This window comes from Microtus oregoni, unplaced genomic scaffold, assembly GCF_018167655.1.
Source record: "Microtus oregoni isolate MIOR12 unplaced genomic scaffold, Mior012 000033F_ref0000390, whole genome shotgun sequence".
NCBI lineage: Eukaryota > Metazoa > Chordata > Mammalia > Rodentia > Cricetidae > Microtus > Microtus oregoni.
The window spans coordinates 17,987,056-18,007,023 of NW_024543092.1; the positions used below are offsets into that span (position 1 = coordinate 17,987,056).

At 48.3% G+C, this 19,968-nt stretch overlaps 1 protein-coding gene across 6 annotated transcripts; it reads left to right on the forward strand.

The window, feature by feature from the left end:
• Positions 1–5,223: 5,223 nt before the first annotated feature.
• Positions 5,224–17,425, forward strand: Mas1 (MAS1 proto-oncogene, G protein-coupled receptor). Of its 6 annotated transcripts, none has more exons than XM_041680246.1 (3): positions 5,224–5,460; positions 11,045–11,227; positions 15,722–17,425. In XM_041680246.1, the coding sequence occupies exon 3, from the start codon at positions 15,758–15,760 to the stop codon at positions 16,730–16,732; it is 975 nt and encodes a 324-aa protein (XP_041536180.1). In that variant the 5' UTR covers positions 5,224–5,460; positions 11,045–11,227; positions 15,722–15,757; the 3' UTR covers positions 16,733–17,425. The 6 variants fall into 6 exon arrangements, with proteins under 6 accessions (XP_041536180.1, XP_041536179.1, XP_041536182.1 ...); XM_041680245.1 differs by having other exon boundaries at positions 5,224–5,410; XM_041680247.1 differs by lacking the exon at positions 5,224–5,460 and adding an exon at positions 5,524–5,697.
• The last annotated feature ends 2,543 nt before the right edge of the window (positions 17,426–19,968 follow it).

Below are 19,968 nucleotides of genomic sequence, written 5' to 3' on the forward strand. Positions count from 1 at the left end.
TTAGTGTACTCATGAGGTTATTATTTGTTTAACTTCTGCTATAACGTATTTATGAAATAGGACGGAGATGTGGTTCAACTGCTAAGACCTTGTCCTGCTCTCCTGAGGACTTGGGCTCAGCTCCTCACATCCACCCTTGCGACTCTAGTCCCAAGGGTCTGACAGCCTTTTCTGGCTTCTGCAGGCATCGGGCACACTTGTGGTGCCCAGATATACACACAGGCAAAATGTCCATACACATAAAGAAAAATACTGAAAAATTTTAAACTTTATTCTTATTTTATGTGTATGAGTTTTTTACTTGCATGTGTTATCTGTGCACCAAATTTATGAGTGCCTGTGGAGGCCAGAAGAGGCCGCTGGATTCTCTAAGACAGGAGTTACAGATGCTAGAGAGTGGCCATGTATGTGCTGGAAAGTATAAAAGTATCTTTTAAAACATATATTATATATTATATATTTTTTATTTACATATTACAAATATATGTATATTTTAAAAGATACTTGTTTAAAGGGCTCAGCTGGTAGGATGCTTGCATAGCATGCGGAGAGTCCCGGGTTTGCACAAAACTGGGCGTGGTGGTATGTACCTGTAATCCCAGCAATTATGAAGTGAAGGTAGGAGTATCCACAGCCAAAGGTCGGGGCCAGAGACATGACTCAGTGGGTAAAAATACAGACTGCTCTTCTGGAGGAGCCAAGTTTGGTTGTCAGTATCCACACTGGCCATCTCACACTATGACTTCAGTTTCACGAGGATCCAACTCCTCCGTGGGCACCTGCATACGTGTGCGCACCCACCCCCCCCCCCCACATATTTTAAAATAGAAAAAATAAATCTTAAAAAAAAGTTCAAGGTCATCCTCAGAGACATAGTGTGTTTGAAGCCACTGTAGCCCCTTTTGCTGGGCTGGGCCGGGACAGGCTTCCTAATGCTTTATCAATGAGTCTTCCAATTATTTCCTCCTGCTTTGGACTGCTTTGCCCTGTAGTTGTGGTACCCTGTGGTTCTGAGGAACTCGGGGAGGCATTCATGCATTTCCTTTATGTTTGGTTTGGGTATTTTCATTTTGGAGCCGACAGTGCCTGTCTGCTGTAGGCATCTCCACTGGCCGCAGAGTCTGTTGGAGGGGAGTGGCCCGCACTATTCTCAGGGCCCTTAGCACAGATGCTGTCTTTGATTAGGACCGTCACCCATTCCGGGTCACTTCGTGCCCTCCTCAGTGCTCAGCAAAGGCTCTTCCTCTGGGTGGGAAAAACCCTTTCAGACAGATCTTAAATACAGGGGATGTCAGGGAGCGCTCACGGCGGGGCCAGCTCAGGCTGCCGCCGGGGCCACAGGCATCCTTGCTGGGATTTATCTAGGAAGGCTGCACCTGTCCTCCTAAAGCAATTTCTTTTCTCTTTGCATCCCCAGGACTCTTTCACCTTGCGGAGTGTTCCTACTGGACCTTGTCACAGGGGCCCGTCTAGCTAAAAGGAAAAGCCCACGAGGGAGGCAGTACCAGTTCTTCAGACTCGGTCTAAGAATGTGCTCTGAAAATGGAAATCTTGGCTTGGGACAGATCCAGCCAATCCCTGTCCTGGGCAGGAGAGAAGATTTCCCTCAGGCTGAAGGGATCAGATGGCCTGGGAGAGTGCCATTCTCAGGCTTTTATCGTTGGCTTTTATCTGGTCACTGAGATCTGAAGCCTGTGTTGTAGGACTAGAGGGCAGAGAGAGGGACTGGGTCTGCTCCGAGAGCTCGTCAGTCAGAGCGGTGGGACCCAGAACCACTCAGCACGACAGTCAAGTCTGCAAGATACATTTCTTGCATCCCTGAGGTCAGGGCTGATGGGGCCCAGCACAGTGTGCGCCAGGCTGGCAGTTAGCATGTTCTGGGGGCTGATGGGGCCCAGCACAGTGTGCGCCAGGCTGGCAGTTAGCATGTTCTGGGGGCTGATGGGGCCCAGCACAGTGTGCGCCAGGCTGGCAGTTAGCATGCTCTGGGGGCTGATGGGGACCAGCACAGTGTGCACCAGGCTGGCGGTTAGCATGTTCTGAGGGCTGATGGGGCCCAGCACAGTATGCGCCAGGCTGGCGGTTAGCATGCTCTGGGGGCTGATGGGGCCCAGCACAGTGTGCACCAGGCTGGCGGTTAGCATGTTCTGAGGGCTGATGGGGCCCAGCACCGTATGCGCCAGGCTGGCGGTTAGCATGCTCTGGGGGCTGATGGGGCCCAGCACAGTGTGCACCAGGCTGGCGGTTAGCATGCTCTGAGGGCTGATGCTCTGTCTCACCGCCACTCACAACTCTCCCAGTCTCCATCAGTCAGAAGGGAACACTGGGCTTCTCTGGAGCACGTGAGGCACTCTTCATCAGCATCTAAGATTGGGCAGAGCTGACTCTAGGTGAGGAAGTGTTTGAGGATACAACTGAAGTACAGCTGCTTCCCTAGGTCAGGGCAGAGTCAATCCCCCCACCCACCCCCACACTGTACTAAGAGACTTTGAGGCTTAAGATGGAAGGGAGTCCAACCCAGGGGGTAGGGGTCCAGTTCTGGGTGTTGCCATTCTGACACCTGTGGAATTGCTAGCTAGTCTCCTGCTATAAACCTACCACCTGCCTTCCTGTGTTACTGTGTGTGACAGTTAATGTTAGTTGTTAACTCAAGTAACCTAGAAGACAAGCCTCTTGGCAAGCCTGTCAGATTATCTCATTAGTTTAGCTGGATTTGGAAGTCCCACTCTGTTTGGGCAGCACCATGCCATGGGTCCTGGCTCTGGACTGGATGAAGAGGGAGAAGACACTAAGTGTCAGCATCCATAGCTCTCTCTTCCCGACTGCGGATGGAAAACGAACAGCTGCCTCCACCTGTTGTCATGGTGACTTCCTCACTATGCCGGACTGGACCCCTGAATGGTGAGCCCAAACCAATCCTTCCTTCCTTGAGTTGCTTTCTCCTCCCTTGCTCCCCGGAGCCCCCAGGGCTCCTTTCATCTTGTCACCATTTGACTGAAGAGCAGGGGAGCTTTCTCTAAGGAGCTCTGGAAGGTGTGACTCACATCACAGGACTGCAGCCTAGAACTTCTCTGTAAGGGAAGTTGGGGGGTCACAGACACTTCTCCTTCCTGGGCTTAGCCAGCCCTATTCCTGCTCTCTCTAGACCTCCTCCTTCCTCCCAAACTCTTCCCACCTCTGAAGAAAATGATTACTCAAAACGACAAACCGAGCCCAGAAATAGCCATCCTATTTGTGGCTTAAAAGCAAGCGGCTTTATTTTTACAGTAAAGTTGCTGTATTTTCTCTAAGCATAAATCATTATCTACCACAAATGAAACTCCAGACCCATCTGTGATAGTTCCTGCTTTGTTGGTGGTGCCAATTAGTCACAAAACAATTGGTAACTTCCCCCCACCCACTCACTCTGTGGGAGGAGAGCCATCCCTGGCAGCAGCCCCCTCCCACCAGCGGCCAACTTCCCTGGGGACCTTCTGACCATCTAACTCCCTGGGGAGTCTGCTCTGAATTCACCTGGCGACTGGTATCAGCTTCCAAATCAGGTGGCCTGTCCACCGCCAGAGTGGCCAGGCATCTCTGTTGTGTTCTGAGATGGAGAAAGGAAATGGGTGTGCCCCTGTTCTGTTGACTTAAACAATGACGCTGGCATCTTCTCTCTAGTTGGTCACTCTGCTCGAGGTTCCACGGCACTCCTGGGGACAACTGTTCGCCAACTCTGGACAGACTCAGCTCTGAGAAGCACCAAATGTGGAGAGAGGAGCAGAGAGAATCCTTCCATCCCATCCCATTCTCTCTCCTTCCCCGCGGCCGGGGACCTCTTGGGCAGCCTGTTGGCTCCCTCTGGATCTCACCGGCTTCTCTCACCATCCTTCCTTATGGTGCATTCCTTGCTTTCTACCTTGTAGTTTGCCTTAGTGGGTTCTCTTTTCTCTCTGACTTTCTTCCTGAAACTTAAGCTTCTCCAGGACGCTGGCCTTCTCTTCCACTGGGACATGAAAATCAGGTAATAAGAAATCTTTTTCCGTATCTGGCCAGAGCTCACCTGCTCTGTTAATTTACCCTCTTTCTCTGTATCTGTGCCAGCTGTGGTCTAAATGTCTTCGGGGTAAGGCCCTTCTCATGTGGCCTCCTTCCCCTTTGGGAGAACTGAGCCCCGGGCTTCCTGTGGATCAGTTGAACTCCTGCCCTTCAGACCGGCTTTGGAAACAGTCTGAAGCGAGGCTTCACGACTTGGTCCATGGACCAAGTTTTCTGACCTGTTGAAATCACCTTCCTTCCCCTTTGACCCTACTGGTTCCAGGGTCAGTACTGCTTCACTGTGGTAACGGGAGGAAGCTCTCTGAAAAGAGGAAGAACAGGAGTGAAGGTAGGGGTAGCTCTTCACTGTGGGCACGGCTACCTGAGAACCAGGTGACCTACTGGAGAAAAGTGTGCAGAGCTCAAGGGAAAAGCTATTTAATGCTGTGTTTCCAGGTTCCGGCGTGAGAATCTAACAAGAGCCGCAGTTCCAGGGAAGGAATTTGCTTGGGTACTGCCACGGGGCAGACATACCCCTCAACCACAGTCCCCGGTGCCTTGGCTTCCCTTCCTCTCTATGACCTCAACCCAACTTTCTGTGCTAAACTGTGCATTATCTGCTCCAAGGACTGCAAGAGGGTATGAGTATTGAATTATTTATCCATGCGCCTTCTGCTAGGCAGATTTAGACATACATGTCCCTTTTAATCTCCACACCCTTTTTTTGTTTGTTTGTTTGTTTTTCGAGACAGGGTTTCTCTGTGGTTTTGGAGCCTGTCCTGGAACTAGCTCTTGTAGACCAGGCTGGTCTCGAACTCACAGAGATCCGCCTGCCTCTGCCTCCCGAGTGCTGGGATTAAAGGCGTGTGCCACCACCACCTGGCCTTCTCCACACCTTTTTGAGGTAATATTAAAAATCCATTTTATAGTAAAGAAGACTGAGTCTTCAAGGGCTCAGTGTAGGTCGTGTGTTACTTATGAGCTTAGCCTAGGGATAGGAATGGTGCTACATATTCTGCCCTTTCATACATTGTATCTTAGGAGCACCGCTCTCCTTAGCTCAGGTTGGCCCTAGTCTCTCAAGGTGATGAGCCACCCTGTGCTATCCTCAGCCATTCCCAGTGTGGATCAGGATACAGATTTTCACTTGTGTGTCAGGGAACGATGCCATTTGAAGTACTGCTTCTGCTGATAAGCGTGGGACCATCTGCTTGGCACAGCTCACATATTTTCAGCAGTGGGAGAGCAGCTCTGACTTCAGAGACTAGTCTGCAGCCATCCTTGGAGATGCTGAGACCAGGGACCTGGCGGGCTGGCTGGGTATGGATGCCACAGGATTCAAAGGAGCCGTCTCCCTGTTGCACCTCTGACCCTTTCTGAGCGAAGGACACCAGTGAGTCTGTGCTCCAGGGGGGGAGCTGTTCAGATGCTCTTGACAGCACAGTAAGATCTCCCCCGTTCTGAAAGCTGTCACCCGGCAGCGATTTCTGTGCTGATTGCTTTCTGTGGAGTGTTAGCTAGTTGCTGTTCAGTGTGTGTTGGCAAAAACTTCTGTCTCCCACCGCCTTCATTTTGGGAGATTTGCTTTTCTGCTGGGGGAGTTGTTCCCAGATACTGCTTTCCAACTTCAGGGTTGAAACTTCTGCCGCGACGCCGTCGTCTTGACTCATGACTGGGGAGGTATGGAAGGGATCCTGGGATTGATTCACAGAGTGGATGGTGCCTGTGATGAATGCTTTCAAGGTTGTTGCAGGAACAAGAGAAGAACTGGGAACTGAAAGGGTTGTAGCAGTGTTTGATTCCTGTATAGAAAATGCTTAACTTAGCCACTGGGCATGGCTGGAGGCAAGTTCGGTGGCTTTCTCTTTGTTTTCCTTGGTGGGCATCAGTGCTTGTGATGCCCTGGCCAGCCCAAAGGTGACAGTGTAGACTAAGTAGTCTTTGGTATTACCTTAGCAGTGTTTCCCAGCCAGGGGGGCAGGGGTGATCTGGCAAGGAGAGAATGTACCGGCTGTTGGCACGTTGCTGTGTGTGACAATAAGGTGGTCAGAAGCTAGCCTCTGAGTATGGAGGTTCACCTCATCACTGTGGGCATCTGAAGACTGGATGGTTCTGTTGTGTGGCTGTCCTACATCTTTAGGACATTCAGCCACTCAGCTATTCGCATACTCAACTCTAAGCCACCAGGCATGCCAAATGTCCCAAAGGAGATGCAATTCCCTCCCCTCTGAAAGCAGTGCACGAAGTTGGCTCTTCTGCACACTAGAAAAGGGGACCTGTCCTTGCTCCTCTAGCCAGGTGGCTCTGCTGTTAGGGTGATGTGAAGCTGTGCTGAACACAGAACAGGTGTTTCTGCCACACACACGTACCCTTCAGTGCCCTCCCTTGCCACGAAATTTCATCTCACAAATGGCTTTCTATTTGTGCAGGATAGTATACACACACACACACAGAGAGAGAGAGAGAGAGACAGAGAGACAGAGAGAGAGAGAGAGACAGAGAGAGAGGAGAAGAAGAAGAAGAAGAAGAAGAAGAAGAAGAAGAAGAAGAAGAAGAATGCACCCTTTGCATCCACACACCAAACAAGGTCCTGCCTGGGGTCAACTTCTGTGTGGGTGCCTGGGAACAGTAGCAGATTAGATACACACTCCTTCAATCCCTAGTTCTGTTGTTGTTGCTGTTGTTTGTCCTATTGTCTTTCTCCCTCCATTTTTTTCTTTCATCACCCCAACCTGTCTCCTTTCTCTTCTCCCCCATCCCTCCCCCCTCCCCCTCTCAGAATGGGAATCGGGGCTCAGGAAAGACTGTTTTAGTGAGCGGGAATGTGGAAGAGGATGCCTGTTCCCGAGTTTCGAGAGAATGTACATAAAAACACGGCACTTGCTGTTTAAAAAAATTCAGTGTTTTATTATTGTCTGTGCACGTGTGGGGGGCTATGAGGGGAGGTATGGAGTCAGTTCCCTCCTTCCTAGTGGGTACGGGGACCGGACTCAGGTCATCAGGTTTGCACAGCAAGAGCCTTTACCTGTGAAGTCATCCCACTGGCCTATGGAAGGAATTTAGAGCATCTGTCCCCAATGGTGTTCCTTGATTCTGCTATCAGCTCCACTGTGCAACTTCTTCTCACACTGGCAGGGAGAGATGAGTGAGTCCTGGATGGAGCTGTCAGGACCTGGCTGTGCAGGTTCACATCCTTCCACCGTCAGGGAAACCGCTGGGCTTGTTTTCCTGGCTGTTGATTCATTATCTCAGCCCGACATTTCCACAAGACACTTACTGGCATAGAACCGTCCCAGCTCTAGGCTTTCAATTCCTAGCTTTTCTCATCTCTTCGCCTTTCAGAAAGACATGAAATGGACAATTATGTGAAGGAGCCAAGTTCAGAGGGGCCGGGCTGCTTGGCTTGGGGCTTGCATCTGTGATCAGCTGGCTTAAAAGCTAAGTTCCTGAGCCAGGCAGGGTTAGGCACAGACAGCAGAGGCCTCTGCCTTGTAATATGCACGGCAAAGCCTCTTTGGCAGTCTTGGCCACATCTACCGAGAGAGCAAAGAGCATTCCCGGCAATGAGGTTGACCACATTCTAGGCTCTTGGCACTCTTAGGAATACATCATCAGGTCAAAGGCCCCAGAGGACCCTTGCAGAGGGACTTGAGCCATATCCAAGTAGATTGTAGTCTACTCAGAAAGAAAAGGAAGAGGCCATGACTTGACAATGGTGTGGAAGAAGAGGCTGACTGACATCCACTCTGTCTTTAGTGACACAAAGACCGCGACTCGGGGTGTCACACTGGGCTCTGCCACAAGACGAGGAGCATGCGCACTGGCCCGCGTGCCACCCTGTTCAGGTGACCAGGCCACCTGCTGGAATCTGAAGTCTGTGATGCTTCTTCAGTGTTTTTTGAGCTGGGACAGATGAGGTCAAACTTATAGGAGGCACTGTGGAACCGGCTTCAAATCTAGCTGCTGTGGTGTAGCAAATCCTAGCAGTTCAAAACAGATCTGAAGGTAGTGGAGCACATCTTTAATCCCAGCACTCAGGAGGCAGAGGCAGGAGGGTCTCTGTGAGTTCGAGGACAATCTGGTCTACAGAGAGAGTTCCAGGACAGTAAGGGCTACACAGAGAAACCCTATCTTGAAAAAACAAAATTAAAATAAAAAACAGATCCGAGGCTGGAGAGATGGCTCGGCAGTTAAGAACATGCACTGACTTTTTTTTTTTTTTTTTTTTTTTGGTCTTTTGAGACAGAGTTTCCCGGTGTAACAGTCCTAGCTGTCCTGGAACTAGCTATTGTAGACCAGGCTGGCCTGGAACTCACAGAGATCTGCCTGTCACTGCCTCCCGAGTGCTGGGATTAAAGGCGTGAGCCACCACTGCCTGGCGCATGCACTGCTCTTGCAGAGAACTCAGTTTTAGTTCCTAGCTCACTCTGGGCAACTCACAACTTCCTGCAACTCCAGGGTGAGGGGATCTGGTGACCTCTTCTGGTCTCTGTTGGCACTGCACTCAGGTTCACAGATAACACATAGAGGCACAAAATGAAAAGTAAAAAATGATTTTTTTAGAATTTCATGTATGAGTCTATATTTATATCATGTTACCCCTCCTTTTTCTCTTTCCAGCTCCTCTAGTGTTCCCCCATTCCCTTCCAAATTTATGGCCTCTTATTCTTTAATTACTATTATTGCATATATACACACATGTAAATTTATAAATACAGCCTTAAGAGTCCCTTTAGTGCTCACATGTACATGTGCTTAAGGCTAATCATTTGGGACTGGATGACTGTCAGGGGGCCCATCCCTGGAGAAGATGGATCTTTCCATTCTCAGCAGGTATTAATAGTCGGTAGCTTTTCTTCTAGCAGTGACGTTTTGTAATACTCCCCCATCTATGTTGGCATGCCAACTGGTGTTGTCATTTTTCAGATCTTTTTGGCAGTCACATTTTTGAGATTTCATGGATGCGACCTCCCTGGAGTATATATCAGACACTGCCTTGACACAGATGTCCTGGTTCCTTGGGGTTTACGACCTCTCCTTTGCCTCTTCTTTGATGTTTCTGAGCCTTAGTTGAAGGGGTTGAAAAAACAAAATCTTTAAAAACAAAACAAGTGAACCAAAACAAAAACAAACTAACCCCAACAACCTCTGACAATTTGTGTAGGGGTGTCTCTGTCTAGGGAAAAGAGACAGTTCAGCAAGGGATACATACCATCAAAGAGCTTCCCAATGGCAGAAAAAAAGATCGCAGACTATAAGACCAATTTTTGACATTTAATGACCTCTACTGACTTTGGAAAAAAAACTTTTCTACTCAGATGTGATATTACCGCCTACGGTTGTTTTAATTCCTACGGGCAGATGGGTTGTGCTACACATTGTTTGTGCTGGCCAGTCTGGTCTAAGGTGGGAAGTGTCTTCTTGAGCAGGGAGTGCAGTCCAGAAGGGAGAGGACATCGAAATGGAACCAGGACAGAGGATGCCAGCGGCAGGCAGGGCAGGAGGGCGTCTATCTATATGGGAAGTAAAGGGGACGTGGAGCCCCTGCTAAGTGAAAAAAGTCTCCCAAAGCAGGGCACAGTGACAGCGTGGGACTTCTGGGTGGGTTGTTTGCACACAGGTGAGTGACAGGAGCCTGGGTACCCTGCTGTCGTGGAAGGGAGTTATAAACATGGAGACACCCAACTCTTGGGTAGACTTGGGAGATGTTGGTATAGATGCATATGTTTGTGTTTGCACATACACATTTTATAGATATGACTCTAAGTCCATGTATGCAATTGTAAATACAGGCATATATGTATTTAAAATAATGATAAAGAATCAGAAGCAATTGATCAAGGTTAGAGGATTAGTTGAAAATAAATACATTTTAGAGAATACCCTGATAAGGAGAAAATAATATGATATCAAATGAGAAATACATGATACCAATCCTTATCTTAAGTTGATCCCAATTCTTTAAAATGTGTTTGAGACATTGAAAAGAAAGATAAAGGACTATTCCAAGTGTTAAATAAGGTTAATTTTGAGTATTGGTCTTACATGTGAAATTTCCAAATATTCTTCTTTGAGAACCTATCATTTTATAATTGGAATAAAAGGTGACATAAATTAAAATCCCCCCATTTTGTATCACAGCTAAATAGCTTAAGAGGAACCCAGTAGGATGGCATTTTGGGGGCCCTTTTACTCAGGTAGACATGGTTTGATCTGTTCCCGGGGGCCACTCTGCTTCTTGATGACCTCCCAGAACTCTCTTTGTCAACCAGGCTGACCTCCAACTTGTAGCAATCCCCTTGTCTCCGTGATTGCAAACAAGAGTGTCACCATAGACTTTAACACGGAGAGGGCACAGGAATCCTGGACCCACCACAGACAAGGTCATAATTTGAAATCAACCTTAGGTCTTCGAGGGAAAACAGTTCTCTCCGTCAGGAAACATGGTGCGTTCAAGACCTCAGACAGGAGGTTAGTGACAAGCTAAAGTGGACAGCAGAATGTAAGAAGACTTCTGCCATAGTGAGACCTGCAGCTGGGTGAGGGCAAGGCCAGGGCTTCTGACTGGCACAGCTCTGCCCTAGTTGTGAGTGTTGGTCCACCTCCCAGTCTCTCCGGCTTCTGTTTGTCTGTGAAGTGAGAGGCTTGGTTAAACCAATAGCCTCCAGACTTTCTTCTTTGGTGAGTGAGAAACAGGCTTGGCTTTTGGTTGGCGGTCAGGAGACCTGGCCAGCTCTCTGATGAGGACCCTTGAGCATTTTCAGGCACCCCTGTGTTGCTGCCCAGGGAACAACTAATTGCCTCCATGAAGCAATTGTGGGTGGCAGAGCCTCAATGGGGTTGTGACTTGCAGAGGCTCCAAGCTTAGTATTAATCCTTAATTTTCTTCCCTGTTGAATGGTGCAATGACAGCTTCCTTTCCAGCCTCCAACACAGGTTATGAGGTCCCATAGTTAGGCAGCAAGGAAGGGTTCTTTGGATGTTAGCACCTGCATGCTGATGCTCCAGTAAGCTTCATTCTCCCTAGGAGGTGCTTCCATGAGGAGCAGCGAGGAGGGAAGGATGCTCTGTGATGCTCCTGACTAATGATGCCGATGCCACCGCCTGCTCCAGTCCTTTCGCGCTGTTCCCAGCTGAGGTTCCCACCACTGTGTTCTACACCAAGGCCCGCTAGGATGAGCTGTCCTTCAACTCAGACTGTCCCTGCCAGGTAACACACAGCCTGCGGCTACAGTTACTCTATAATAAGATGATTTGCATGTCTGGACCAAAAGCCCGCAGTCCTAGAACCGGGTCTACCTGGAGACAGGCAGGTGTGGCCCCCATCAGGGAGCTCAAGCACGGGATGTCTGTGGCGACTGGGAAAGCATCCCCATGACTAGAATAATTCCAAGTTAGGTTGTTTGGTCATAAGCAGCAGCAGAGGCTCTACTCCCCACACTCAAATATCCCAGCGCCTCCTAGCAGATGTGCAAAAGATATGACAGCCAGGAGCCTTGAGGAGGATGGGGATACAGGGCCAGCTGGTTTCCCAGGCCTCCCAAACTGACACTGGATAGTTGGAAATTCCTGATGATCGTGTAACATTGGGGGTGTGATTTTTGAAATTTTTTTAGCAATGTGTTTAAAGTAAAAATCTCAATATAACAAAAACAATGGAAGGATCATATTTGTTGTTTTTAATAAGAATTTAGTTTTTGTAATTTAACTAGTTACATTAAAACCCCATGGTCAAAATCAGTGATTCAAGAGTTTTGCTCTGACCCTGAGAAAACCATGTCCACTCATTGGGATGCCCTGGACTGAAGTGAACACATTTTCTCCAGGAAGATCACAGAGATCCATCTGCTTCTGCCTCCCAAGTGCTGGGATTGCAGGTGTATGCCACCACCATGTGCAGCTGGCCAAAACTATTCTTTCTGTAGTGCTGGGCTTGAGACAGGATCTTACTATATTGTCCTGGCTAGCCTGGAGCTCACTATGTAGACCAGGCTAGCCTTGAATTTGTAAGATCTTCCTGATTAAGCTCCCTGACTGATTACAGGTATAAGCTATCCTGTCAGCTAGCAGGGACACCTGACTGCTAGGATTACAGATATAAGCTACCATTCTGTAAGTCCTGCCTTTATGCATGCCCTTGTCTACAGTGTTCCCTTTTTCTTAAAATGCCTTTCTTCCCCTTCTTCAGCAAACGAACTCCTACTGTTCCTTCAAGACCCGGTGATGTAAGGCCTCCCTTAAAACCGTATAAAGCTACGTCTTGCTGTGTGCTCGCCTGGTTTCTGGCATGCTCTCCTTCATTCCACTTACCAAATTAAATTAGATTCCATTCTTTCCCCCCAGCAAAACTACGTAGAGGTTCTTATTTTTAACAGTCTGTAAAACAACTTGCAATTAAACCTTGAAAGGATAGAGAAAGCTTGTTCCATCATCACGAAGATAGATCTCTAACTGTAGAATTGAAGGTCAGTTTGATTTTAAAAAGACAGATCCAAGTGGGCCTAAAGTGTTCCCACAGCCTTCTCAACTGTTTTCTGTGAATGTAGTTTGAAGCTGTTGGGGGAGGGGAAGACAGTTGAGTGGAAATAAAACCTGGATCATAAACGGAAAGTGTGGGGCCTGGCCTGGCGTCTTAAGTATGGAGGAACAGGCTGTGAATCTGGGGCTCAGTGAGGAAATAGGAAGGGAGGCAGCACAGTGATGAGCACCCTTCACCCCAGGATCACAGTCAGACAGGAGAGCCCTGTTCCTCAGGTGAGAAGCCAAGAGCTGATTGCCTTCAAGGTCTAGAGGGTCCTGGTGTGTGAGCCTTGTCTCAGACAGCAAGACATCCTTGCCACTTTCCCTGAGAACCTAGCTTATGTCTGGTTTATACATTGCCAGCATTTGGTTTTGCTCCTAAAAACCTTGACTGCATTTTGTGACAGTTGAAAGTCTGAGCTGTCCCTACAGGGTGGCCACTGGTCACCCACTCCTTCTGAGCACAGGAAATGCGGCTCATCTGCTAAGGTACACACACATGTGGAGACACATCCTTTTCTTTTTTCATTTTTTGTTTTCTTATCAGTTATATGATGAAATGCTATTTTGAACTCATTGGGCTAAATAAAATAGATCATCAGAATAAATTTCACTGGTTTATTTTTGCTTCTTTTAAGAACATTTATTTTATTTAATTTTATTCTAATGAGTGTTTTGCCTGCATATGTGTATGTGTGTGCACCACCTGCATGCCTGGTATCTGCAGAGGTCAGAAGAGGGCATCAGATCCCCTGTTTGGATGCTTGTAAGCCACATGTGGGTACTGGGTGCTGAACCTGGGTCCTCCCTTTATTTGAGGGGGTGGGAGGAGGAAGGGTTTACTTCACTCAGTTTTTTTAAACATAGTTTCTTTATTGATTCTTTGGAAATTTCACATCATGCACCCTGATACTGCTTACCTCCCGGTCCTTCCACATCCTTCCCTCACCCCTGCAGTAACCCCTCAAAGAAAATATTTTTAAAAAATCAAACATAGCAAGCAAGTAAGCAAACAAACAAAAACAAGAATAAAAACAAAAGTCTTCTTGGCCTCTCCATCTTTCCCTCCTCTCCATACCTCTCATTTGTCCTGGTGGCACTGGGGGTGGCATGTCATCCTTTGTCAGTCAGCTGTACTAGCAAGTTCATTGCAACGAGTCGCTGGTTCGTTCAAGGCCTCTGGTTTCTGGCACACCATCATCACTGGGCCCTCACTGGAACTCCTCTGGGATATCCTGTGGCTATCCTGAGTCATGAAGATCCTGTGGACATCATTCCACAGGTCCAGCAGGTCCTAGACACGTAGATGTTAGGGTGGGCCAACCCAACATCCCAACATAGGCTGTGGGCCTGGGTGGGACCTGAGCTAGTTAATCTGGGCCACTGGGGCTGCTCACCTCAGTCAGGAGGACAGAGTCAGCTCCCCCGTGCTCATGCCATCAGGGTAGGTTCTCCCTCACCTGTGGTGGGGCCATCTCTCCCAAGTTCAGGAGTTCAACTCTCTTGCCACAGTGTCCAGCCAGAGGCAGGATCAGCTTTCCCGGGGCCACTGAAGGGTGGGGCTGACTCAGCATGGGTCCTCTGATTTCATCATGCATGATTCCTAAGGCCCCCTTAGGGTCACACAGTCCACAGATATCAACACAGACCCCAGCTCCAACTGGACTATAGACCCAGGCATGGCCCTCGGCAGCAGCTCAGGTACAGATGACATCCTGGCTCTAGGTAGAAGCACTGGCCATTCAGATCAGGCATGGCCCCTAGACACCAATAAGGCCACGAGTTGTAGCCCCAATCTGGGTTTCTGTGTGACTTTGGTGGTACCATGGGCCTTGGACAATATAGACCCCAGCCTCAGTAGGACCCCAGACCCTGACATGGTCCTCAGCTGTAGCTCTGGTCTAGAGGTTACCATGGCATTGGGTAGCAGTAGAGGTCACTCAAATCTGTATGGCCCCAGCTGCAGCATGGCCCCTAGACTCCAACAGGGCCACAGGTTGTGGCCCAGACTGAATTCTCTCTAAGAGTAATATATTCTTGACCACTGAGCCATCTCTCTCTCCCCTATTTATTTATTTTTATTTTGTGTGTATGAGTGGTTTATTTACTGCTTTTTTTTGCCTGAATGTATATTTGTGTACCATATGCCCGAAGTCCTTAGATGAGGGTGTTGGGTCCCTTGGAGTTATAGGTTGTTCAGGAACCTGGGTCCTCTGCAAGAGCAGCAAGGCCTCTTAGCCACTGAGCCTTCTCTCCAGCCTCTGAACTTTCTAGCCACATGTTACAGCTATGATTCATAGCTGAGTGTTTCTCTTCTGTTTTATCTTATTTCTGTGTGTGTGCGTGCATGTGTGTGTGTGTTCATGGGTGTATAGGTACACATGCATGTAGGTGGGTATGTGTATGGAGGCCAGAAGTCAACCCAGAGCGTTGTTCCTAAGGTTCCATGCCCTTTTTTTTTTTAAAAAAAAAAACAGGATCACTCACCGGCCTGAAACTTGCCACTTTGGCTTGGCTGGATGGCCAGCAAGCTCTAGGAATTCACCCATCTCTGCCTCCCCAGTTCTGAGATTACAAATGTGTTCTGCCACATCTTTTTTAAATGTGTCTGTTCTATGTCTCTATGTGTTTTATCTGGATGTGTTATGTGCATCACATTCATGCAGTGCCTATAGAAGCCAGAAGAGGACATCAGATCCATCACAACTGGAGTTACAGATTGGGAGCCTCCATCTGGGTGCTGGGAACTGAACCCAGGTCTCCCGTAAGAGAAGCAAGTGTTCTTAACCACTGAGCCATTGCTCCAGGCCCCACACCTAGGTGCCTTTGGTTTGTTTTTATTTTTTATTTATTTATTTATTTATTTATTTATTTTGGTTTTTCGAGACAGGGTTTCTCTGTGACTTTGGAGCCTGTCCTGGAACTAGCTCTGTAGACCAGGCTGGTCTCGAACTCACAGAGATCCGCCTGCCTCTGCCTCCCGAGTGCTGGGATTACAGGCGTGCGCCACCACCACCCGGCCCCTTTGGTTTGTTTTTAAATGTGAGTCTAGGGGATCCAACTTAGTTCCTTGTGCTTGCAAAGCAAACACTTTCCTAATTGAGCCACCCCCCTCTACGCCAGCTGTCTCTTCTATTTTAATTCTCCAGTTTTCATAGTTTTTGTTTGTTTGGCTTATTTACAGAAAGTTACCTGAAGCAGCGCAGCCCAAAGCCTCTTCATGGACCCATCAAATATGACATCCCTTGCTGAGGAGAAAGACATGAACACCTCCAGCAAGAACGCCTCCCTGGGGAGTGCGCACCTTCCCATTCCCATAGTGCACTGGGTCATCATGAGCATCTCCCCTCTGGGCTTTGTGGAGAACGGCATCCTCCTCTGGTTCCTCTGCTTCCGGATGAGGAGGAATCCCTTCACGGTCTATATCACCCACTTGTCCATTGCGGACATCTCGCTCCTCTTCTGTATTTTCATCCTGTCCATTGACTATGCGCTGGACTACGAGCTCTCTTCTGGTCACTACTACACAATTGTCACATTGTCGGTGACGTTTCTATTTGGCTACAACACGGGCCTCTACCTGCTGACGGCCATCAGTGTGGAAAGATGCCTATCGGTCCTCTACCCCATTTGGTACAGATGCCACCGCCCCAAGCACCAGTCGGCATTCGTCTGTGCTCTCCTGTGGGCACTTTCGTGCTTGGTGACCACCATGGAGTATGTCATGTGCATCGACAGCGAAGAAGAGAGTCACTCTCGGAGTGACTGCCGGGCGGTCATTATCTTTATCGCTATCCTCAGCTTCTTGGTCTTCACCCCGCTCATGCTGGTGTCCAGCACCATCTTGGTGGTGAAGATACGGAAGAACACATGGGCCTCCCACTCTTCAAAACTGTACATTGTCATCATGATCACCATCATCATCTTCCTTATCTTCGCCATGCCCATGCGGGTGCTCTACCTGCTGTACTACGAGTACTGGTCAGCCTTCGGGAACCTGCACAACATCTCCCTGCTCTTCTCCACCATCAACAGCAGCGCCAACCCCTTCATCTACTTTTTTGTGGGCAGCAGCAAGAAGAAGCGCTTCAGGGAGTCCTTAAAGGTGGTTCTGACCAGGGCTTTCAAAGACGAAATGCAGCCCAGACGCCAGGAGGGCAATGGCAACACCATCTCCATCGAGACTGTGGTCTGAGGATTGCAGCAGGAAACTGTGGGCAGAAACAGTGGAATGCGGGTGGCTTTCGATTTGTGCTTTGAGATTTAAATCTTCAAAGTATGATACAGAAGGGAAGCATTCCACGTGCATGGGAGTCTAATGATGAGCTTGCGTTCTTATCTAGTGTCTTCTGGAAATGTTGCCGTATGTGACAGGGCTCTGTCTTCTTCTATCCTTATCAAAGACTTATTTGTCTCTTAGCTCTTTGGTAGTGATCAACAGTTAACTACAAAAACTGCTCTAGCAGAAGGCATCCCAAATGGGACCTGGAGAACCTAGAGAAGCCATGCAACTACTGCTGTTTGCTCCACGTGACCTCAGGCGAGAGACTCTGGGGAGCCTCATTTCCTCCCTTAGTGGAAGTGGTAACAGTCTGTACTGTGTGGGCTATTGCTGAGTATGGCAAGGTAGGCAAAGCACCTGCTCATAGTCAAAGTTCAATAAAATCCATCTCTCTACATCCTTTAACTAGAACACAATACTGCCTTGTGCTTTTAAATGTTGAACAGAGATTCCCAAAGGTCTCCTGGCTTGCAGCATGGCAGCTTTTCATGGTATAACACCAGGGATTGTCACAATCTAGGCAGTCACATATTTGGGACATCATTCTGGAAACAAACATTTTCCCCTCTTGGAAGACTTTCCCATGGCTTCCTGTTCCTTGGGGAATACTCCACAGAATGGAAATCTATGTCTTGAGAATTTTTCACTGTGTATATGATTTCACAAATGCAACTTAACTCAGGATGTTGAGAACTGTTGTGATCTTAAAGATCTGTTTGTTCCCCCAAAGTGATGGGTTATTTATAGTTATGAAGTTCTTACCCTCAGCCTCGTATGTGTCTCTACACCTGATACCTTTCTTCTGAGTCTCTCTGTGTGTGTGTGTGTGCATGCAGCTCACATACATGTGAATGTGTGTGGCTGAACGTGTGTGAGCGTGAGTGCATGTATGTGTGTGTGCATATAGAAGCCCAAGTCTGAACAGGGAGTGCTTGTATGTGTGTGTGCATATAGAAGCCCAAGTCTGAACAGGGAGTGCCTCCATTGGTTTCCACCTTCTTCATTGAGTCAGGCACTCTCAGTCGAATCCAGAGTCACCCCTGGGCCAGTCTAACACACTAGCTTCCCTTGAGAATCCTTGTTTCCACCTTCTACACCTTGGCCTTACGGACAGGCTACCACGCCCACTCGGCATTTGTGTGCTTACTGGGAAATCCAAATTCTGGTCCTCATGCTTGTATGGTAAGTGTTTTGCCCAAGCCTCCTGGTCTTTGTGTTTAATCCTTCTGAGAAGGAGGCTTACTGTGGGAGCTGAAAGGATGCCAGTGCATCTTGAAGGAACTTGGATGCTTTCCCCCAAGACTGACTGCTGCAGGATCCACTGGGCCTCTTCAAGCTCTGTCTCCTGTCTGCTCTAGACCACACACTGGATTTTAACTGAATGCTGTCTTAGCCTATAGACCAATACACTGGGAAACCAACTTCCCACCCGCCCTTCTGGGAGGCTCACTGAGGCAGCAGTGCTTGCTGGGTTCTTCACACAGGCAAATGTTCAGTGAGTGGACCTTTGGTTCTCGTTTCCACTGTTGTCCTCTTCAGGTCTAGAAGACCTCTGAAGGACTGAGTCTTCCCTGTTGCCCTCTCCCCTCTCTGACCCGGAAGTAATAATGCTAGCCCCATGGAGCCGCTTTGCTGGAGAAAGGTGTGAGTCTCCTCTGAGCTGAGCCCCGCTGCTAGCCAACTTGGATGCAGGAGACTTTTCAGTGGGTGATAACATCTGACTCAGAAGCAAGGCAGCTTGTGTTCAGGAGTCCAGATGGGGCGCAGAGCAGTGACATTTAGAACAGTCTTGTTTGCCATTGGAAGCCGAGTTTCTGTACTCGGGAGGAGTGGAATGTACCAACCAGAGTGGGCCCCTTCTGATTCTGCTGTCTCCTGGATGTCATGTACAGTCTCATCACATCCCAATAGGGTTTCTGTTCCCCCAGAACTACGACAAATACCCGAAACAAGCCAGTTTATAAGAAGGGTTTATATTGGCTGTCACTTCAGAATTTCAGTCCGCAATCATGTGACCCTGTTCCATTGAGTCTGTAGTGGCAAAAGACATCAAGGCCAGAGCACGTGGTAGAGAGGAGCTGCTTGCCAGCGTCCCAATATCCACTTCCAGGGCATGCCCCCAATGCCCTGCCTTCCTTCCACTAAGCCTCACCCACTAAAGGTGAGGATTTAAAGTGCCAGCCTCTCCCAATGGATTTACACATTCATGACGAAGCCTTTATACATGGGGCTTTGTGGAAACCGTCAAGCCATGCAGATCCTAGGGAAAACACCGAGCAGAAGCCCTGATTACTGCTTTTTGACAGATGAGGTAAGGAAACTGAATGAACTAATGTAGTTGAACATTCCCCTACTTTCCCAACAAACAATTTCTTGTAAAAAAAAAAGTAGGATTTGGAGTTCTTTATTTTTAATGACAAATTTCTCTCTCATCCCTAAAATCTATTCTCATAGTGAACTAAAGATTAAAACTAGGCCCAGAGGGGGCTGGAGAGATGGCTCAGAGGTTAAGAGCACTGACTGCTCTTCTAGAGGTCCTGAGTTCAATTCCCAGCCACCACATGGTGGCTTGCGGCCATCTATGGTGAGATCTGGTGCCCTCTTCTGGCATGCAAGCATACATGGAAGGAATATTGTGTACATAATAAATAAATAAATAAATCTTAAAAAAAAAATAAAACTAGGAAGTGGTTTGGAAGTGGGTGCTTCCAAACCAGAAGGCCTGAATTCTATTCCCAGGATCCGCATGGTAGAAGGGGAAAATTGACTCTTGAAAGTTGTCCTCTGACCTCCACATATGTGCCGTGGTATGTGTGCCTCCCACATATACACACATGTGTGTGTATGCACATACACACAATAAATAAATGTAATAAAAAATTTTAAAACCAGAAGTAGTGGCTCATGTCCATAACCTCAGCGCTCAGGAAGATGAGGGAGGAGGTAAGTTCAAGCCTGGGATGCACAGTAAGTTTCAGGCTACCCTGGGCTATGGGAATTATAGTGAAAGATCCTGTTTCAAGTCAAGTGGTGGTGGCACATGCCTTTAATCCCAGCACCCAGGAGGTAGAGGAAGGCAGATCCCTGAGTTCGAGGCCAGCATGGTCTACAGAGTGAGTTCCAGGACAGCTAGAGCTCCATAGAGAAAC

What these genes read in the sequence shown, in the direction of transcription:
- Mas1 (XM_041680246.1), top strand. Translation starts at nt 15,758, where the DNA reads ATGGACCCATCAAATATGACATCCCTTGCTGAGGAGAAAGACATGAAC.